The 23,396-nt window shown below is 34.8% G+C and overlaps 1 protein-coding gene across 4 annotated transcripts in view; it reads right to left on the bottom strand.

The window, feature by feature from the left end:
- Positions 1-23,396, bottom strand: part of Nachralpha4 (nicotinic acetylcholine receptor alpha4) — a 169,067-nt gene that overhangs the window by 94,422 nt on the left and 51,249 nt on the right. For 3 of the 4 annotated variants that reach the window (XM_071708510.1, XM_071708512.1, XM_071708511.1), the window contains exons 3-4: positions 17,461-17,505; positions 95-204 (exon numbers count right to left, since the gene is read on the bottom strand). In XM_071708510.1, the coding sequence (XP_071564611.1) occupies positions 95-204; positions 17,461-17,505 (155 nt within the window). Of the gene's footprint in view, positions 1-94; positions 205-17,460; positions 17,506-23,396 lie in introns of those variants that run through there. The other variant, XM_071708513.1, reaches the window with a different exon arrangement.

The raw sequence follows: 23,396 nt of genomic DNA, 5'->3' as shown, positions 1-23,396 counted from the left end.
TCTCGGCAGCATGCTGTGCCACTACGATATATACCAGATCAATGTGTATCCATAATAATCAAAATCCGAAACAAGACGCAGCTGATGAACTCACTTGTTGTAGAGAACTATGTCGGGCCGCCATATATGATCGGACGGCACGTGTAACATGTGAACTCCACCGTACTCCTTCGGCTCCCACCGCAGTTTGTAGTCGTACCATGACTTGAAACAGCCAATACAACAAATATAAACATATTATTGATATGCTGCTGCGTGTTATTAAATCGCGTAGTCTGCAATACGACTAATATGGAGTTGCAAATAAATGGAACAGCGAATCCATTCATATGATAAATGTAATGGCGATTTTCCATCATTATTAAAATGATAACAGATTCTTTGTTTAATACTCTGGTATCAATAATTTATGAATAAAAAGTAATAAATCTTTCGTAAACAAAGCTTCATGGATAACAGAATTATATTTCTCAGTCAATTTCACAAGTAGTCAAGCGAAGTATTATTTTAACGTAATTTTAACTTGGAACTTAATTACAGAGACATATAACGTTGAAAATTGAAAATCATGATAAATGACATCGAAATTTGTAAGAAAAATTCCCTTTGGCCAATAATTTAATATGAAACAATACGATATAGGTAATGGATATTAATGCGATAATGGATTATCATCGATTATATAAATTGCATATTTACAAATATTATAATTATATTATATTTTGCATTATTTATAATTTATTGAAAAGAGGAGTTCATGTATTCAGTGAGTCAATTCTTAAGAAGTATTTCATTTGAGATATTAATATGCGATAAACTGCATGCAACGTAGTACAAGTTGGATAATTCTAATCTACATTTTATTTCTTTCTTCTTTTCCAGCTAGTTGTCACCCTAAAGCCCAAACGTAATTTCTTATGATAATGATTTCTGTTGCTTGTTGAAGTGGTAAAAAGCCACATTCCCCGAAGGTTACCGTCACGGACTAAAAACCCGAGAGACAGTAGTGCATCGCACTTTTCCCCGCAAATATTTCTCGTCGGCATTTTCCCTGAAAAACCTTTCTGATTCGAGTGAGAATTTATTCCGTATGGTCGGCGAATACTCGAGCAAGCTTCTTCTGCGTGTTTTCTTTCATGTTCTCTACGTTTTTTCGTTCTTTTGTCTGTGAAAATTTTTCACAATAGCCTTGTCATTGTAAACTAAAATCTATTACAATTTCCTTATAATCTATATAATTCTAACATTAAATATTCAATTAAAACTTGAATTAAAATTTTGAAAGAGAGAAAGAGAGAAGTCTAATTTTATTAAATATTTAGGGTTTGTTATTTAATTAATAAAATAAGAAACATCTAATATGTTATTTTGTTTTGTTATAATATATTTCTGAATTATATATATAAAACAAATCAATTATAAAATTAGATTTTATATAATTTATACCGAAAAAGATTAAAATAATATTTTTTTGTGAAGTATTTATCTAATAATTTTCATCGAAAAAATGTTCAACGCAACAAAATGGATTTCTTTTTGACAAAACAGTTTTCCAAGTTTTCGCTTGATACCAAAAAATCATACGAAATATCATATAATCTGTATACGAGTCACGTATATTTTCCTCCGTGAACACATGTGTACAGACAGTTTTGCCGGACACACGCCGCGCGCATGCTTCCAAAAAGGATTCGAATTTATCCCGGAAAGGCGTCAAGTAAAAATCCAATAGCCTCACATTTTCATGCTTGTTTCTCTTCTTGACATTTCCAGTTGATCATACATCGTTGCACAAAGTTTTATCGCATAATAATAACAACGCGTGATTTTCATGACACAATTTTGTATTTGGATAATTTTATAGTCGAGTATTATGCAAATGGAAATAGAAATTTTACTTTAAATGACGAGTCACAATTGTTTTTTAAACGCAATTCCTAAGTGAGCGAATTAAATTTGTCGCATTGTTGGTTAGTAATTGTAATTATTAATTATATAATTATTATGTAATCACACATTCATCAAACAATGATTAATAAATCATAGAAATAGAAATAACCAAATATGGATATTCCTGTTATTCATTGCTTGTGATTATTCATTACATAAATACAATCATTAATCACTGATTTGAATATCCGGCAACGAGACATATTATCATTTTAGTTTCATTCAATTCTAATTCAGGGCGTCTACGAGAATCAGAATTAAAAATAAATAAATTTTGGGAAGAAAGGAGGGTAATAAATAATAATAATAAATAAAAATATAATCAATTATCTTCAAAACAGATTACATCATTACATGGCTCGTGAAATTATCTTGTGAATAGTTCGTAATAATTGGACATAAGAGAGGAAACTATTGTGATATGAAATTCATCCTTTGCTTCGCACAAAATAGGGAGGAAATAGCTGAGGGTTGTGGCTATTTACATGTCTATTAATCACGACACATTGATGCGTACGTGTATACGTACGACAGCAATCCTAATTACGGGAAACATTCACATAGATTCGCGAGGCACTCGACGGTTCAACGTTATGCGTGCACATATACATCCTCAGGCTTCGCGGCTTCGTGCTGTTGTGCCATCGCTAATGTAAACCGCGGTTCAAGCACCATAGCTAGTAATTAGTTCACCTATGGATCAATTATTTCAATAGACCCGGTGCTCAGTCACCGATGCTCGCAGATTTCGAAATCACGTGGAAATTCATTGGTTAAAATACCTATCCCCGCAGCCTCCTTTTGCGCCTAAATTTCTGTTCAAAAAGATTAATTAACATTGCCAAGTAATATAGTAAAAGAATATCTTTTACTATAAGCGTCACGCGGATAAAAAGATTCTATTATTATTCAATAACTCCTCTACTTATAAAAATAACAATATCTTTTTATATACGAGGTAAATTTAATAGCGGGATATAAAATATCTCCGTATTAAAAAAATTGATGTTTTTTTAAAAATTGTGTTTTAAAAAAATAATTTCACGATGAAAAGCCCATGGACACGGTACGTCATATTTATGTCTAACGCGCTTTCATGTGCCGTCGCTGTTAAAAATTTGGCACGCGCTCCAGAGTTTGACATTCGCGGTATCATAAATTATTTTCACGCCCTGCGTTAATACCGCCATTAATATATTTAATACACGGTACGACGCAACTGCTCGTTATACGGTTTATGTATTTGGAGGGTCTGTATAGATTATGAAGTACGTTGATTTATGGACCAGCATCTGGGTCGTCGTTAAGTAAATATTCATATTTTGCACGCATCACACGTTACACCCATGTTAAGCATTCTGTCAGTATGATCGATTGTACGATGTTTATGCACGTTTCACTAATTAAGGGGAAGATAAGGGAGAGGTGCGCGCGATAATGATTCTTGTCGCTATTACGCATCGAGCAGCAACATGAAGCGCTGACAAATATACGTCTCCATAACGTTCTTTTAAATCTTAATAATTATGAGAATTCTTTATTATATCGCATTATAATAAAATCGTAAATGGAATTCTGTTGTGAATTATAGATTATCTCAAATAAGTCCTAAAAGAACTAAGCTTTCAAATTATTCAGTCGGCAAAAACTATTCCGTTCATGAAAGAGCTGACGGCAGTCGCTCTTTGCCGAGCAAGGGTTATCAACCCCATTGAGTCTACAATTTTCCCTCGCTCATTCGTCCTTTCGTTCCTCGGCGTTTCCACTCGCTCGATTGCGCCCGGACATGCTTGCACGTGTACATACATAGGCATACACTTGCAAGTACATGCGCGCGTATTACAAGGAGAGCGACCGGAGGAAACATACGTGTTCTGTATGCCGGAAAATATCGAAGTAGAAAATTGTGCATTGGGATTGCGCGAGATTTCATGGATTTTGTTCGAGGGAGGCAAGTAGCCTTCGAGAGGATATCTCAAAGGTTGAGGGGACAACAGGATAGAAGAAGAATGAGCAAGGATCCATCGGCATATAGTATCTCGAGCGAACTATTTTCTCGATAACAAGAAAGGAAAGGAAACGATCTGCCTCGAAATTTTTGCAGCGTTGAAACACATATGTACGAAACACTGCAAAATTCTATCACATAAATCGTGTTCTATTTTTTTTTTATTGTTAGTAGCCTTTGAATCACAACCTAACCGTGGCTCTGCTTCTTTGAGCTTGAGAGAGGAACAAAGCACAAAGGATTGAGTAGTTCAGTTTTGGCAGGCCGACTGATCCCGAGATAACAAAGCGCGATGTTTACGCCTCTGCGAGCTTGTACATTACGAAGATCTTGGAATCAAACCGATTATGTATTGCGCGAAGAAGAAAGTAAAATGGGCGATTGTAAATACCAAAATCAAATTGTCTAAGGAATTATCTTCTATTCTAAAAAATTACCCTTGCTTGTATATTATTTAGAGATAAAAGAAAGACGAGAGAAAAAGACACATAAAAAGATCAGTTATAAAAATTGTAAAAAAATGAAGAAAAAAATTTAGATTTAAGAATACTTGCGCTTGCGCTAAATTATTTTTGTAAATTATCTTCACAGAGCCATGTATATATAGCAAGCAATTTTTTAACTGTTTAACTGGCGGAATTTATAAAATAATTAAAAAATGCCATTTGATAGAATTATAGTGTTAACTCGAAAATAAAATTCTCTTATAAATTTTTCAATCTGCGAAAATGCTTGTTCAAAGTAACAATAATAATAATCGATAAAAACAATAATAAATAAATGTATAGAAATACAGTTACAATATACACTGCTCTCTTTTTCCTATTATATCCGTATTAATGAATATAAAGTAAAAATGTTAAAAATTAATAGCATTAAATAATTTATTAAAAATTTTATTTAATTTCGTTTAAAATTTTACTTGTTTTCGCTGTAAAATTCAGGTTACTCCAAGTAACTTTTGGAAAAAATATGACAGTACACGGACACAGTGTCAACACGTATTAACGCTTAAAAACTAAATCCTCGCGAATTTCACCATTTATGTAGCCGTTGCTACGAACTGGTCGTAAATTACGTATTTAGACAGCACCGTGCGAAAAAGCAGTTTTATGGCAACTGTGTGTATAAATATTAGCATTTTCGCGCGTGGAAAATGGGCGAAACTCGGCGGCTGCATCAGACGCGTCCGAAGTGTGCTAAATGTGCTTCCTAAAATTCCAGCGGCCAGGATCGCTATGTCACGCAGTTAGAAAATGCACGCGAGCAACGCGATGGAAATATTTGTGTAACACCTAAACCACGTTACATCCCGAAACATAGTTAAATTATTATTGCTTCATGCGTTTATCTTTTCTTTTAGAGTCAAATTTTCAAGTCATTGTCAAAGTCATTAGACTTACATATTTTTCTGTATGCTTCTATCTACACAAGCATTTTCTAAATTGATTTCGAAAATTGCGTGATATTAAAATGTGTTTTAATGATAGAAATTTCTACTTCACGAATTAGGATTTATATACGTGCGGAACATACATTTCGCCTTTTTCGTAACATAGATACGGATATTCCGGCGCGAAGAAAATTTTGTAATTGGCTGCATGGTAAATTCAATCAAAATATGACTCGGTTTCCTTGCAGAATACAGTGGGAGTAATTTTGTTCGAGAAGAGAGCTCGAGGAGATCCTCTCGTGAGAGATGAAACTTCGTGAAAATTCGATTGCCCCGCGGTTGTTAATTAGCGGCCAATTATCGCACCGAGTCTGCAGATGGTGCGGGACCCAATGAGAATTTCTTCCAGACAGGATTCAATCAGAGTATTGAGAGATCTGAGGAGAGTTCAACGTTTTAGGGGACTGTTCGCGAATCAAGAGAGATTGGCGAAAAGTATATATAGTGGCTGGTCCGCTACTGATTAAAACGATTGTCTATGTCGACTTCAATCGATTGGATCAAAAGTTTAAGTGCAGAGACATATCAGTCCCGTGCGGTTAGTTAAGTTTTCGGGTTTAATCAAAATTAGAGCACAATTGAAAAATCGATATCGAATGATTGAATAAATTTCTAATCAGATTGGAGTCAAATTTTATGCAATATAAAACTTTAAATATATTTAAAAAATTAGATCAGAACATATATTCGAAATAAAATTTAAATGTTAGGTATTTATGCCTATTTTTTAATTTTGCAAGTTATTTGTTTCCTACTCTATATCTATTAATATATAAATATTTTGACGTGGACAATTTAATCTGGTTTCATTTATTACGAGTCCGCCTTCGAAATCTCAGAAAAAAGTTACATGTCGCCGCAATCAGCAGAAATAAATTCGAGCGCGAGTACGAGCGAATGTTTATGTGCGAGCTGCATTTTCGTGTCGGCATTGGCGAACGTAAATGAAGTTTAGATTTATGTGTTTTTCGCTATGCTTTATCGTGAGATGAGAGGGGAAACTAGCAGGAGAGGGTGGAATGTCGGGGTTGTTTTCGGGAGCGGAGTCGATAGCACCTCTCTCGATGCAGCTTCTCCCTCTGCGACGATGCAGTTTCCCTCCCTCCCTCCTCTCACCCACCCGAGTCCGGTGGGGCATCCGCCTGAAAAGTTACGCGAAACCAATCTCTCGTTTCGAAGAAGCTCCACCGAGAATTTCGAGCGACGACGCGGCAATTAACGTTCGCGAATTGAATCGGCGATCTCGAGAGAGAGGAGCGCGAGTCAGCGAGGTTGCAAACTTTAGTCTTGAGAAGTTAAAAAGCAATCCTGATAAGTGACGTTTTCAGTGATTACGTCGCGCCGATTAAAGGAGAAATGGCTCCGAGGTGGAACGGCTTACACGGGCAAATTGATACGTCGCTAATAATTTGCGATGTTTTCGCAGGTATTGGTCGCCAGTTAGAAATAAAAAGATATCTCGTTCGCGCGCGAGACAAATGACCGATCTTGCGCGGCAGCTCGCCTCGCTCTTTTCGAAAGTTCCTTAACTCTCTAACTAGTCGCGCAAGAGACCCCGGAAAAAGTTATATTTACGCATCCCAGAGGAACCCATAACTACATAAAGTTTAAACAGGGAGCAAGCTTGCGCGCAGCTAACTGGACTAGTTCTCCCCCGTGGTTCGACGACAAGTCTTGTTTTATTTAACACCTCGGTCAACGGCGTGCTAAAAGTCGATGTTTCGCACGGAGGCAAACGTGCCGTCGTAAAAGTCGACTTCATGGAAGATGGCGATAACCGTTTTGGTTCACGGTGCACGTTGATACGACGATCGAAGTTCTCGTCCGCGAACATGACGGAGGCGTTGCTTTCTAGGAAAACGCGGAAGCTAACTTCGACATCTCCTTCGCGACATTACCGAGACACGTGTATCGAAAACCGCAAAGTTCTGTAAGCGTGACTGTAATCGCATTGTTCAATACTCCACCCGAACTAAAACAAAAAAGGGTACATTTTGCGATTGGAATATTCCTTCCAAAGAGAAAGTATAAATCAATAGCAAACGGATAAATTACGTTGTGAGGTAGAGGGATCATGCGCATCGAGAAAAGATTTGCAAGACTCGCAAACAACGTTTGCTCAACGTTGCGAGAAAATTTACTTGGCGCGTCGCGGAAATCTTGTAAACACCTGAGAAATCTGATTTATTGTAAGCGGTCGGTGTATATATCAGCGCGTACGTCGTAGACAGCGCGCATTTCCGGCGAACGCGGGCTTCCTGCGGTAACAGGATGTCGAAATGCGAAAGTCTTCGCCGTTCGCTTGGGAAACCCGATTTATTTATACAACGACGTCGGGTTAGGAAGCGGAAAGGATAAAAGATTATCAGTCACCTGGAGCGTAACATGCGTTGTCGGCATGCTAACTTTGTTACTCGGTATCGACACGGAGAATCGAAAGCCAGACTGATGAGAGCGAGCGACCTCAAAGTGCAAAAAAAAGAGGAGGAAAAGCGAAGGTAGAGACAGCGATGGGAACGAGAAGAAAATAATGGAGCGGAAAAAGAGACAAAGAGACAAAGAGACAAAGAGAGAAAGAGAGCGGGAACTGTGAGCGATGGATAAAGTAGGGAAGAAGAAGAAGGAAAATCGAGGTGGCAGTAAAGAGAGATGTAATGGGCGAGGAAGCAAAACAATAAAGAAATACGAGGCTAGAAAATAGCGGAGAGAAAAATAAAGGCAAATTTAAATCGAATATATAAAAACGTGAACAGAAGGCAGAGAAAAATAAATAATGAACGATACGTGATTAGGATGAGATATTAAAAATGAGAAAGAAAGAGGCTGCGAAACGTAAGTAGATCAAACAGTCAAGAAATAGATAAAGGGAAAAAGAAGTGAATGCGAAGCGTATTAATTAATCCTTGATATTAAATAAAGAAGGATCATTTAATATTAAAAATCGCTGAAGGCAAGGAAAAGAAATGGATGTACAATTAAAAATATTAATGCCGTTCATTTTACACTCGCATTTACAAAGAGACTTTACAATTGTAATTCATCGTTTTTTTCTTTTTTCCACATAATGAAATAATTGAGCTGTACTAATTATTGTATGAACAAAGATATACAAAAATGTTTTAAATATTAGAGAAAAATTAGATTGCTGAGAGCAGAAAAACATAGCCGAATGAAACATAAGAACAGATAGTAAATATAATGTCTGATGAGCAAGTAAGTGATATCCGAGCGTTAAGAAAAAAGCAGAAAGAGAGAGTTTGGGCGAGAGTGTGTGAACAAGGTGTTTGTAGATAACAGGATTGTCGACGTTGTGTCGCTATATCAATTTATTTTCGACATATTGGCTACCGTCTGTCTAACCCGTTCAAAAAACAAGTTCTGTTATGGGATAAGCCTTCACTCTTATTCGAGATATCGGTTCCACCACGGAAAATCTAGAATATAATTTTCTTTTCAGAAAACTCAAATTCACAAAACACTGAGAGAGAACTATATAAAATAATAGCTCGAAAATAAGCGTGCGTTATTATTGGAATTAATTGAAAGAAAGAAAATTGATTAAAAGTTAATAACGTCTTTTTGCTCTTTTTATAAATATATTTAAAAATAAATTTATATATCGATTAACTATTTCCTGAGATATATACAATATAGATATATCTATACAAGGTGGAACGGTTAAGATAAAGATCGTTCTATTATCGAATAGGCGATTAATCAAATATTTCATGTTGCTCAATTATTCACGAGAATGCCGACGTAAAAATATTGCATCCTAAAATTAAAACGAAATTTCCGCACGTCAACCTCGATACTTGTGCACAATTTATTAATAATTCTATTTCCATTAACAATAAAATCGATTAATCGTTTACAGTTCTCTTGCTGCGCTGTTTTATTAAAAGCGGAGACATATTTGCGTGTCAACAGTTCTGCAATATCTTTTCTTTCCTTTTTTTTTAAACTGCAATCCCATTGTTTGTATAATTAAGCAAAGTTCCCATCTCGTTGCGTAGTTTAATTCGTTTTCGTGCTCAGGCAAGGAAAAGTAATTTCGCTTGTGGATTTGTCGATATGTACGAGGTCGATTTTACGGCGAAATTAAACTGGCAACTCAAACGTACGAGAAAAGCTCCCTCAGATATTTCGCCATTTCGTCAGAATAAATCGCGCAGGTACCGCCATGCCTTCCCGTATTACGTAAGAAACTTTGTGATACATATCAGGAAATGTTACGTGACGAGTCTCTCGATATTTCGACATGTTAATATTTCTAAAGTTTAAGAACCGTGAAGTACAACGAAATGGTATATACGAGAAAATTACCCTTTTTTTTCTAGACGGTACATTTACAAATACTTTTTCATGTTTCATACTTTTGTTCTGCGAAATCTTTTAGCATAATCAGATTTTTTATATGTGCAGATTAGCGCGATGCTTCTTTGTATGCCGAACCTATTCTGTATGAAACTTTATCTTTACGCATGGACAATGAAACAGACGTGGAAAGGAATGAGCGCGCGTAGGAAGATAAGAGAAAGAAATAAACTTTTTATTACGAGCCTCCGCAAACAAAAGACCTTAATAAAAACAGAGAAATTGTGTATTCGCGTAAAGTCTAAAAATTTTATCTGAGAATTACAATTTAAATTTTAGCCAAGAAATCAACACAATCGTTTGATTTACAACTACTATATACAGAAATGTCTCGACTTTCAATCGCTAGTGAATTAGCATCGATATTTGTTCATTTTTGAGCTAAACCAAAATAAAATTTCGTAAACAAGTGCAATAACAATATTTTTATAATATGTAAAAGTTTTCTCCTATACTGCAAGTCCTAGTGTGTTATTTTAGCTAAAGTTCTTCTTACACATTTCTTTCCGTTTTAAATTACGTCATTTAACACAATTTATTGAACGTATTAACTTGTAATTTAATACGAATAAACGTGTCAAACGACATAATTTAACACGCAAGAAATATGTAAAAAAATTTCAGTCAAATGTGTCACTTTTTGACGTTTATGCGTGCAAAAATACACATCTGGTTTTGCAGTGTGCGCTCATTCGCTCATCAACAACTATCGCGAATTTTGCAGAATGGTATTTTTCTTTTCAGGTAAGACTTATCACTTTTTCTACAGCAATTGTCAGAATGGGTGATTTTTTACATCATTGAAAAATTATATCTTTTAGTACATACCTCCTCAGACCTGCTCAGTCAGTGTTAGGCGTCATCAATTAAGTAATCTTTCGATCGAAGATTACTTAATTATCAAACGAGTAGTTATACGTCATTGAAGAGTTGCCTATTTCCTTTTAATTTATCGAATTTCTCTTCTTCAATGGCACTACACAGCTCAAGATCGAGCCATGGCCTCCTGAAGTTCGGCCTTCATCAAATCCGAGGCCTCCTTCTGATTTTTTAACAATAATTTTTTCTCACAGGTTGTTAGCCTAGCGCCCAACCCTCAACCTGGAGGATCCCAAATATAGAGGAGTGCTCGTGACAAGAGATACACTCTCGGTGGATGGCCATTAACCCTTCCGAGAGGTGGCGATCAAATAAGAACCGACGATTTTTGGTCGGATTGGAACTCGGATCTTCGGCTCATTAGAGCAGCGCACGTCTTTCTGCGCCATGATCGCCACGAATATATCGAGTTTACCAGATAACATTTCAGTTAAATTAATTGCTGTTTATTGACGATCTAAGTCGTCGATGTTTGTTTTTCTTATGTTAGTAGAAGTTCGACCTTCAACTAACGTTTCATTTACCGTCACAATCATGCATACGTCTAAATGACTTGATAATACGATTAAACGTGTTAAATAACGTAATTTATGTAACTCATGAAGAAACATGTAAAAAGAGCTTTAGTCAAATGTGTCGTTTTTAAACGTTTATGCGTGTAAAAATAACACACTTGGATTTGCAGTGTATTTCCATCTCTTTTTACATTTTCTAAAAAAAGATATTAATTTTTGTACAGAATGAAATTCGACAATAAAATTAAATTACGAGATGTTAGGGAAATTTATGACAAATAATACTGACGTTTAAAAAAAAAAGTTTTTATGTTACATGGATAACATCAGAAACCCAAATTTCGTTGTCACTGCGTGTAGCATGTAGCAGCACTGAAAGCGAATTAGTTACATGGTTATATATCTATGTACATGAAAGCATCAGGGACTCTATTAGAAATTAGTATAATTTCTAGCTGAAACTTCTGTGTTAATTATGAATGTTTCTATGTTTAATATTACTTTAAATTAAAATGTAGTTTCCTAATAAAATAATGTCACTAAGTACTTTAAATATATTTTCCATCAAACGAAATAAAAATTTCCCTGACAATTTAATATTTGGTTATGCATAAATATATTAAACCGTAATATTGCATAATATAGTATTATTATGACTAATTTTATAATCTTCATAATCATTAATCAAGAATATCCACTTAAATTTTTGTTCAAAATTAATAACGCTTTATTAATTTCCATCTATATTTTAATCTAGTATAAAAAAAACTGTTTGTGTCTTTCATTATATTTTGCGTGATAAAGATTTGTCGGCTATCTAAACTAAAGAATAATTGAAAATGAAAAGCGACATAACGACAGGCACGGTATGGATGAGCCTGAGCGAGGCGGAGTGACAAGTAGTGCGCGCCGACACTAACAGCAGGCGAGGTTGTTGGCGGCCAGTCTGCGAGGGTGGAGGGTGGATTCGACGTTGAAGGATGGCACGTCGCTCTGCGAGACGCGCCGGGAATGCTTTGCCATGTACACGTACAACACGCGTTTAGACAGAAATGTAACTCGTGTTGCAAACGGGCTGCGTCCCCCCGAACCAGACGATCCGCGGACCGTATGGCCGGCGTATGAATCGTTTTCGTACCGCGGCGACGAGTAACGTTCGTCGTTCGACGGACCGACATACGTGTGTACCTTCGCGATTTTATCGGATTTAACTATGAAACTATACACGCGATGCAACGTCGAAGCCGCGTTTTGTTCCGGAACATTCTGCATGAGTGAATTTTGTTGTAATTGAGAGAGCACATATATAAAGCTGTCAGGATGTTAACGGCCTTTTTGAAGACAAATATAGTTTACTAAGCCGCCTGGCAAAAGTTCAGAAGTAATTTCAATATAGCAAAATATCGAAAAATGTATCTTACTGAATATAAATTCTAACTTAAATTATTATAAAGTTAAAACACTGCCGAATGCAATCTCTTCCAATTGTAATTAAAAATCTAATTAACGAAATCTTGGTTTCCGATGTTTTCTATGTAACATAAAAGCTTCCTTTTTTTAAGCGACAGTATTATTTGTCGTAAATTTACCTAATACCTCGTAATTTAATTTTATTGTCCTCCAAGTTTTAACTATATATGCTTATACAAATATTTTTGTCGCGTGAGTCGCGCCTTATTGTTAATTAAATATAATATAAAAATTTATTCCAGAGATTTATCTCTTTCAATAACGTTCTATAGGTACATATAGGATATCACAAAATCACGATACAATGATATAAAGCTCATTATAAAGAATAATTAAAATTAAAAATTCTAATGTGAAAAATTTCGCAATAGTTTAGGAATTATAAATGATCAAAGTTGATTAATAATATCACTCAGAATTCCTGTTATCAAACATATACCCACGCATACCGATCTATCATCTATTAATTTGTACAAATCTTTACAGTAATATCGATTTTACTACTTAGCTTATTTTTAGTAAAATCGAAAGAAAAAGTTAGTATAATAAATAATTACATTAATTAGTATTAGAATTTAGAATAAAATTTTATCACTAATTTTACTAGTAAATTTTAACTTTTACATAAAAATTACTCAACCTGTTTTTATATAAAAATTTAAATGATTAACTAATTACACACTTGAGAAAAAATAATCGGTATCTTAGACGATGCTAACAAGTTTTGTGAAATAAAACACAAGTACGATAGTCCATTCAAAACAATGCAAAACGCAATTCGAAATATATTCAAGTTTATACATTGAAAAAATGATCATTATCCATAAATTATAAATACATAAATACGGCACAAGGCAATAATTAAAAATTCTCTTATCCTACAGCTTCGATTTTTAGTCAAAATAAATAAATATTCGTTTCGATAGACAGCAAGCATTTAATAATGTAATCAAAAATATAAGGAACGGAATATTTGGCTAACACACGCGGCTCTTGACCGTGGTTTTGACTCACGGGGTAGAGCATTGTTCATAGTGCGTGTCAAGGTCTGGCACGACGCGCGACGCAATCATTCGTTCGCTGACGCCCGAACGAGCCGATAGTGACATTTTTCAATAATTTATTACTCATTTACATGGCGCTCAATTACTCAAGCGTCATGAATTACTCTCGTTTATACGAACTACTCATAAGATTAGGCAAAAGCTATATGTCTCGACGCAGATATTTGTTCGTTTGAGCTAGAAATCGGAGCGATAGAAAACGAGAATTTCAAGTCATCGTTTCATTAATATACTTACGGCCAATAATGATGTCAACGACGTTTTTAAGATGTACGACGGCACATCGCGTCGCCCCGCGCGAGAGCTGGAAGCTGAAAGCTCTGGCCTTCCTAACCTAAATTCTGTCAGTCGACGCCGCGATGTCGCGCCGCACCGCACCGAATATGTACGTACGTCAAGGAAGGTGGTGGTGAAGGAGGACGGCGCGGCGACGAGGGCTACGTTCGGGGAGCGCGCTATTAGCGCTATTGCATATCATTCTATCTTTATCGCTCATCAGGTGTAAAACAAGGATAGAATAAGCAAATAGCGCGCTCCCCGAACGCAGTCGAGGTATCCCCGATCCTGTGATTCCCGTGTACACTGATTCTTCGGATTTCGGATATATCGATTTTTCTTCAATTATACACGTAACCTACCCCACCTATCATTTTCAAATCGGAAAGCGCGGAGTAAAGTCTGTTCTACAACTAAGATGTCGGAACGCAGCCGCATGCATGGTCCAATGAGGAAAAATCGTTCTCGAAAAAAGAAATTCTCTCATTGGGCCATCGGCTGCGTTCCGACACCCGAGTACCCGACTCCGAAGTCCGACGTACGACTTACTGTGTAGAACCGGCTTAATGCGTAAATCCGATCCGTGTGATGTAAGTAACAGGTAAACGGAATGCCGCGTGGCCCGCGTGTAGTAGACTGTGGTAACTGATTGATATATAAAGACCAGAATACATTACGGAATCTGTATTTAAAAAATTAATACATAGAGAATATTTCGTAACGGCTGGCTTATCGGCGTTTGTTTTCTGTGGTACAGGATGCGTTGTGCTTGTAAGTTGCGCGTTGCTTTATTATTACTTACTCACGTATCGGTACGAAAAGTATATGCCTTCATTGCCTTCGTATTATTATAAAGCTCGATATGCCGTCGTAGCAACTATACTATATAAGAGACGCTCGACGTGATTATTTCCTTTTTCAGCTCCATTGAATGATTCCCGTTTGAGAATCATGTATGTACGCGTGATTGTAATTAACGGTATTTACACGAGTGTTGTGCTGTATTATGCGGCTGAAACCAAGAAATCTGAGAGGAGGAGGAGGTCTGGGCAGCATCAGGCGACGGCGGGGAGCAACCGGGGTAAGTATCTAATCTCTTATTTACGATTCGATATTTGAATTATTTATATTAGAGTCACACTTCCATTCTTTATTTAGATTTTATAAAAGTTTATATAAAAAATTACTCTTTTTGATAATTATATAATTATCATGGCAATTAGTTTTTAAAACATTAGTTATTGTGAGCGCCAATTCTAACTTACATATTGTATATGTATATTACAGATCAACCTTTGCGTTATAACTCCGCCGCTGCGCATCGTGTGTCGGTGAGTGACAAAATATTTTTATTTTCAACTAAGCTAAAATACATTTAAGAAATATTGTATCAAATATAAAATATATAAATGTATATACATGTATGCTAAATTAAGAAGATACTTTATTAAGAAGATCAATGAATCAAATATTTTATAGATTTATGTATTATTATGTGTATATCTTAAACTGGATGGGCTATGATAAATTAGTAATACTTAAACTTAAATATTGGAACGTGAGCAAATATTCATCGAATTATATATTGCACTGACCATTTTGCTTATTTATATACTGGCAGAGTTACGACAATTCGAGTTTTAATTATTATTTAGTTGCGTAATGAAGCACCACAAAAATGTCAGCTATATATGCTAATAACTAAAGCGATCAGTGATTCGATAATAAAAAGCTCATAAAATAAAGCTTTATTAACGAATCATTATTGACCATTTGACTTATTTATCGGCATTTTTTGGTGCTTTATTATGCAATGAAATAATAATTAAAAGCTACACAAGTCGTTTGAAATACGTGGAAAATTTAAACTCTATAGAAATAAAACAAATAAAAAACATTTCAAAACAAAAATATTGATAAAAGATAATAGATAATAATAAAGTAATTTTTGTAATAGTAAAATTGTTTTCTAGTATAAATATTATTAGCAATTGAATTTCATAAAGATATTATTATTTTTTTTTCATAATTTTTTTGCCAAGCGCTTTATGCTATTTTTTTTAGAAAATACAATTTTTATAAAATACAATATAGGACACCATGAAGCTAAAAATGTTAATTTTAATATCAGATGCATAACAATTAATTAGAAGGGTAAAAACCACAGTGGTGTAAGTCAAATTTTTTTACATATTTTCTCATGTGCATAGATGCAATTTATATATTGTACAGATTGCATCTGTGCACACAAGAAAATATTTTAAAAAATTTGACCTACACCACACTGTGGTTTTTACCCCTCCAATTAAACTTTTAAATTTATTATTTAGATAAGTGATGATAAACAAGGAGAAAAAGAGATGTATTTTAAATTAATTATAAATGCAAGATTATTAAGTAGCAATTTATAAAGTTTATTATATCTACAATGCACTTTATAAAGCTTATAAAATCTCTTATATAGCGGGATAAACGATGTATATAACTGTTTTCAATTATTAATTCATAATTAATGAATCATCTAAAGTAAGTTTAAGCATATGTAAGCGCAATTATAAGCGCAAGTATGAACGCATGAACTTTACGCGAACTTTAATCGAACATTAATCTTTAATTTTAACTATTATCATTAGAAAATTATCGTGATCTCGACATTTTTAAGATTTTTAATTTTGATTATAATTTTAAGAATATTTGAATAATCTTCAGAATATCAAAGCATTGTACGGTGATTGTGGCAGGTTTTGTATAAAAAAAGAATAGTCTTTTTGTGAAGGCAATTAGCATTTTCCTAGAAACCGTTAACGTCTAGACATTCCTGAAGTCCGTTAACGACGATGTTTTGAGAGCTTTGCGCGTCGTTTCGCCGAAGAAACAGACCGTAATCGCTATACTAATCGACGCCTTAATTATTCTTCAATTATGCGCGACGGTGCGCTACCCGCTGTCTAATTTCTCTTACCTTATCCTGCCTAGTATTTTATGGTAAACGGCCACAACGTCACGCAGATACATCGGTAGATATATATGTATATATACCAGGTATAATACAAGAGTAATTTGCCGTTCGTGTAACGTGAAGCAGCGAAACAGCCGTTGTTTCCCAAACGCGAACGTTTCGGTTACCTCGTTAATTTTCTCCTTCTATAATGTTCCTTCTAATGTTTGTAACGGTCCAATTACGCTTCTGACTCTTTCTTTTCTACCAAACTTCGCGTATCGCTGCAGTTCGAAAAACGAGTGTTTTGTTTTAAAATACTTTACGCGCGCAATTAAATGCTGATTAAATAATATTGTTGTATCACGCGATTATATTATTTAAATTAATCTTTATTAAAGTTGTGCAATAACGTTAGAAATGCCAACGTTTTATAAATAATTATGCATTTGTACAAAATCGTAAGAAAAATGTTTCAAGGAGTACGTTTTACGAATTAAATATTTGAAAGAAAATTATTTATCGCTCACCTGTTCGACCCAGAGGTTCGTCGTCATGATCTGGTTCTTCAAATTCTGTAACAAAAACGTTTTCTTAATAAACATAAACAGTATACATTTCTTAATTATATTATCGTAAATTGATAATCCGTTTGCAATTATATATTCTATTTTATATAACTTATTTTAATTATTCTTAATTTAATTTAAGATATTTTTTACAATAATTTGCAATTTAATTTGTATTAGATTTTTTTAATTTTTTATTAGTATACACATTTTTTGATCGATTTATAAAATCTTTAATGCAATTAAGGTTTATTTTAGAATAATTATTTATTATTTATTATTACATAAGAAATAAATCATTTGACGTTCTCTGGAAATTTATTCAACTTTCAATAACAATTCTTACAACCCTATTTGGCAAGCGTTTGGCAACGGATCTCGATAGAAAGTGTAGGACATTCCTCGTCTCCTTTTTGCACTTGTCACCCACAGTGCATTGTAATTTCCGAATTCAACGTCGCCCCTCGACTAATTGGACCAGTTAGCTGCTCAGGCGCATAGATGGAACTTGCAGCCGTAATCCTAGAGTTATGGACTGCTAGTATGCGATTTTGGACTTTCCGCTATTTCGCGAATCCTCGACGTTCACAATTCAAGTTATACCACACACGGAATCTATCCGCGCCCTCATCTGTTTGCATATGCGAGCAAATCTAATCCTGATTGAATGCGAACGATGTGTGCCGGAGACAAGTACATTCTCAAATATTTCTGCGATATTGATTCAATGGCTATTGACTTTTGGAGATACGATTATTAATTACTTATTAGTAAAACCGTAGGCGTTGCCATCGATACCGTCATAATTATTGCAATTGACAAAATTATTATCAAAATTATATAGGAGAAGGTGGTAATATGGAACCTTTTGTTTTTAAGCTATTTCTTGTAAACTATAAGCTTAATTCTTTCATTCCTGGTATTATATAACTGTATCAAGATTCTCAATTCTTTCATTTTAGATAACATCATATACTTTAAGTGTCTGGCTGTAAACGTTAGCTGTTAATCACCAACAGTTACAAAGTTTTATCTACCTTTTAAACGTTCGGAAATCGACAAGTATGTTTCTTACTTTATTGTTATTGTCAAACTAGTGAATCTAACGCTCTTACGGCTCAAAGGGCAACTTAATAAACAAGTTCCAGCTGTCACCTGTAAAGTGTAGCTCAAAGTTTTTAAGATATTGAGGGGTTCCATATTATCAGCAAGGTTCCATATTACCACCTTCTCCTCTATTGTGTCAACATTATTAATTTGATAACGTATTATTATTGCATTATCTGATATTCGGATATATTATGATATTTATTACATATAAAACATTCGGTCAATGATTTATCTTCTCGCGGAATGCAATTATATAATTGTTGTTCTCACGTTGTTTTCGCTCTTTTAATTTCGCAATGCTAATGCGCCGCGGAAATTTATGTACAGCCATGAATTTCCGTTGTGTGTCGATACAATAAATATATAGACATTCACGATGTTGGGCGCTTCCGTTGCGACATCAATGAGAAGGTGTCCGACAAGGTAATCATCGCAACATAGTCGCATCGAGGGACGGTATTGAATGGATATTCACTCTGGGATGAGTTATCCTCCGCGATAGGAAGGCAGATTGCATTCATATGCAAATGTAATAATACCAATATAGCTTTGGTCTGCGAGTTTCGATGAATCGCGGATGTAAATGTAACGAAGGCCGGATGTATTATCGTGACGCTATCAAGAAACATTAACATTGCTTCCCGCGGAAAGCACAATTCGGTCTATTACTTATTCTATAATTATTATATGATACTAGAATTCTATAATTATTCTATACATAAATTCTATAATTATTATGCTATTAGAGACGTATTAAATTAAAAGAATAAATAAGATAACGAAACAAAATAATATAAAAGGATCGTTTCCTTTTGGATAGCCGGCATTATTAAAATCCGCATATTTTTCTATCGTTGTTGCAATTTTAAAAAATAATAAACTATGCATATTGCATTTCTCCAATGTATCTGATTAATTTTCTATATTTTTTACACTAGAAATGCACCGCTAACAAGAACGTTTATTTTTCCTGCTGAAGAGAAACGACGTTACTTTTTGTTTGTACAAACGATGTTGCTTCCTTTTTTCCTTTCAACATTTTGATAACAAGCGCAGATTGTTACTCGCGTGACTCCGTCGAATCGATTGAATTTTCGCGAGATTATATAGGACTCGTCGCGACGATGCGCATTATCGCGATTACAGGGGAGCAAAGGCTAATTAATTCGTGCGTATCCGATATACGCGCGCGTGTTCGCCCATTCGCTCGAAATTAATGTCATACTGATTGTAGCCGTGGAAAGCGGAAAACTCGCGTTGTCTGTTTGTACGAATTTCCGCGCCAATGCGAAAACGTCTGCACTCGTTGATGTGAATAATCGATTTTGACGTGAAACAGTGTCGAGAGTACAGCGGTAATAATGATAACAATAACAATAATAATTCCATGCTTCTTAGCGGTATTAATGCCTGCCAGTATTAATATAACAGCATAATAATGATAAATCTAATATAATGATATAGTAACTTAATATTGACATTATTGTGGACTGTCAATCATTAATGATAAATAATGTCATAGTTTGACTTATGATATTATCACCTAATTAAACTGACATTAATAATGTAATGACGTAATAGCAGCAATTGTTCATTGAAGTCAGCGCTGATACCCTTCACATTGATCAGCCACGACGTGAACGATTCGAAAAATACCAGAGTAACTCCGAACTGTTCTGCATCAATACCATGACGTATTGCCGATTGCGGGCGGGGTGAAAGGTAATTAGCAAATTACTTTATGTGTAATTAAACTCTGATTGCGGTGGCGAGTGGACGCGCCGTACCGATCGCACGAATGTACGCGCGCTACCATTAGCGCGAGCGTGCTATATGTTAATTGATTCGACCATACGCGACGGCTTCCGGTACCTAGGTGGATATTAGACTCGCGTTGTGCTGGCCATGTGGATCGTAAATTGAAAATTCCTGTCGAGTTCTCGCGCAAGAGTATCCGCCAACCGATCGTTTCTAATTAATTCTCGCGCGCTATACGGCATGTCGTATTCGGCTCTGTCGGTCAGTTCAGGAAAGGATGGATTGCTTTTGCTTTTTAGTAATTACGGCAACAATGAAGACGGTAATTATTGCGCAGGAGACATCTGACACCGTGACCCGTGAGAAATGAGAAACGAAAATTGTTGCCTACAATTATAGTTCATCAATTAACGTAATTTTAAAAAAACTTCGTATATTTTAAAGATTCTATATCTTTTTGTAGTCATAATATATTGGTTGAAGCTATAGAAAGTTTAATATTACTCACTATAATAAATTACTCTACCGTAAAATATATATTTTAGAAAATCCGATTTGATCTCCGTCCGTTCTTTTACGAATTCACTCAAATAGAAATATGCGTTCCTCGTATCGCTACAGTCACCCTTTGCGATATTGCGAACGTGTTGCAGCTATGAGAAGGATGATCGTAGGAAAAGTGAAATAGTGAGTGGCAAGCGTTATCAGGCAGATCTAATTTGTATCGCTCTTCGAGTAGGTTGTCACATCGATTTAACTCGATTTGGTAGCAAATAAGTTTTGCACCTGCGTGAACTTTTCAACAATAGATATAGGAATGATAAAAAAAGGAAATAAAACACTCAGAACTGAAGCTTTTCGCATCAAGTAAATTTTCAGTCAGCAAATAAGTAGATTGTTTTGTAGCATTGCGAACATAAAGAATGTCGGCTTTGAGTATAAGTTAAATTAATTGAGTGGACGCGGGAGAGAAGAGTATTTTATGTACAAAGTTTGCACGCGCGCGTATTCAGAGAACTATAAATTATATTTTTATGAACGATTTATATTCTTCCGAAACGTAAAATATTAATTGGATTGAGCGGATTTATATATTTCTGAATCAGATTATTGAGTTCCAGCGCTGTAACACGAGATCCGAAATTAATTGGTGGCCATAAGTCACACGAACGGCAAATGTTATGAAGTTGACAGTATGACAAAGAACAAAGATAGCAAAATGCTCCCCGAGAATAATTTCTTCATTTCTAACGTCGTAAATCAAGATGACCGATTGGAGTAGGATTAGAGTGACAAAAATAGATGTATGCTCGGAACGGCTGGCACCAAGAGATGAATAATGCTGTTTTCCGGCGTTGAATATTTAAGATTGTTGAATATTCACGAAACACGCAAAACGTTTCGGCGCGCGGCGTGACAACCACGAATTTACGTGAAGCGTAATTTTTTGCTCATAACTGGAATTTTTTAGTTATACTAATCGCAAAAGATTTGGAGGGATATAATTATCAAGTCCGAGATCTTGTAACGTGGTAAAGCTTATGCTTGAATTTTATTTTTAATTAAACGTATTAAACGTTAAATAAATTCTTCACATGTTTCGTTCTGTTACTTGCAATCACCGACGAGTGGCGGATAACATATTCTATAATCTGCTATTTTATAACGATTAGATATACGTATCTATATCCATTTGCGTACGTTTCAGAACATATAATTATATTACTTCCAAACGTTCCTCGATTATACTCATCGAAAGAAACTCAATGTGTTTCACGTACCATGTTAATGAACGCATATCGAACGTAAAGTACCCAGTTGCGGCCGACGTGAATTTGACGTGCGCTATTCAAACGCTCCGCGAGCAATGTGATCCTCTAAATGCATTAAACCGCAATAATTAAGAGGCATGTTGACGATCGGAAAGCTGCACTGCGAATATCGATCAAGGTTTAATCCAATTTTCTTTTTAATGTGTATCAGCTGCTGGAAATGAGTAGAAAGACTTTTCACGTACCATTTCCACGTATCTGATAAAATATTTTACTACGGAGATGTTACATTATTCACGTGAGATACATTTACTGTTAGAGTTATATAAAAATATTATAGTACTAAAAAAAATCACTGATTTTTTGAGACGTCTTTAACGTTATTTATTAATATTTACATTTATTTGGCAAATGTACAATTTTCAAGAATTCTCTTTTGAAAGCACTATTTAAATGGTAAAAATACACCAGAGAGAATTATTTCACTAGGGATATCTAGAAGGAACTTGGGTCAAGAAGGGAAGCTCGTTTATTTAAAAGTTTCAGGTGGAAACGGCGCATTAAATCCACTCGGTGCTTTTAGGCTTCTCGAAGCTTTCATGTGATTCTTATACTGTTTTCAGTTTCTCCGCGATATTCACGCGACGAGTAGAGCATGTCAAGTTTTACACTGTAAATGTAAGCGCGCGGTTCTAAGTTATTTTATTAATGATATGTGGAGAGATTTTTCATATACGATTTCTACAGATCTGATAAAATTTTTTACATCACTGTATATTATATTATTTACTCGTTATTACAATAAGTTTTAAAAAAGTTATATGAAAATATTATAGCATTAATTTACTAATTTTTCTAAATGCCTTTAATATTATTATTTATTAATATTTTTTACATTTGACATATACGAAGAAATCTTATGGAACGTGTTTAAAATATATTTGGTATAGATCACTAAAACTAGATTTACTTTTTTAGAATTTTTGATTTATATGAGTCATCGATATAAACGAAATTATAAATGGATCGGAGAATAAAAATTGAAATATTTAAATCGCAATTGAAAGCATATTAGCTCTTTTAATATATGTACATCTTTCAAACTTAGGCTGCACTTGCCCAAGATGCATACAAAAAATAGTGAAATACATACACACACACACACACACATAATTTTAAATTTAATATATATATATATATATTTAATATATATTTTAAAAAAATATATGTATATGTGCGTGTGTGTATTTTACCATT

Source organism: Temnothorax nylanderi, unplaced genomic scaffold (genome assembly GCF_030848795.1).
Source record: "Temnothorax nylanderi isolate EJ_2023f unplaced genomic scaffold, tnyl_v1.0 TNYL_tig0069_pilon, whole genome shotgun sequence".
In the NCBI taxonomy this organism is placed as follows: domain Eukaryota; kingdom Metazoa; phylum Arthropoda; class Insecta; order Hymenoptera; family Formicidae; genus Temnothorax; species Temnothorax nylanderi.
The sequence above is the reverse complement of the archived record's forward strand: the minus strand, read 5'-3'. Positions and strand labels throughout refer to the sequence as shown.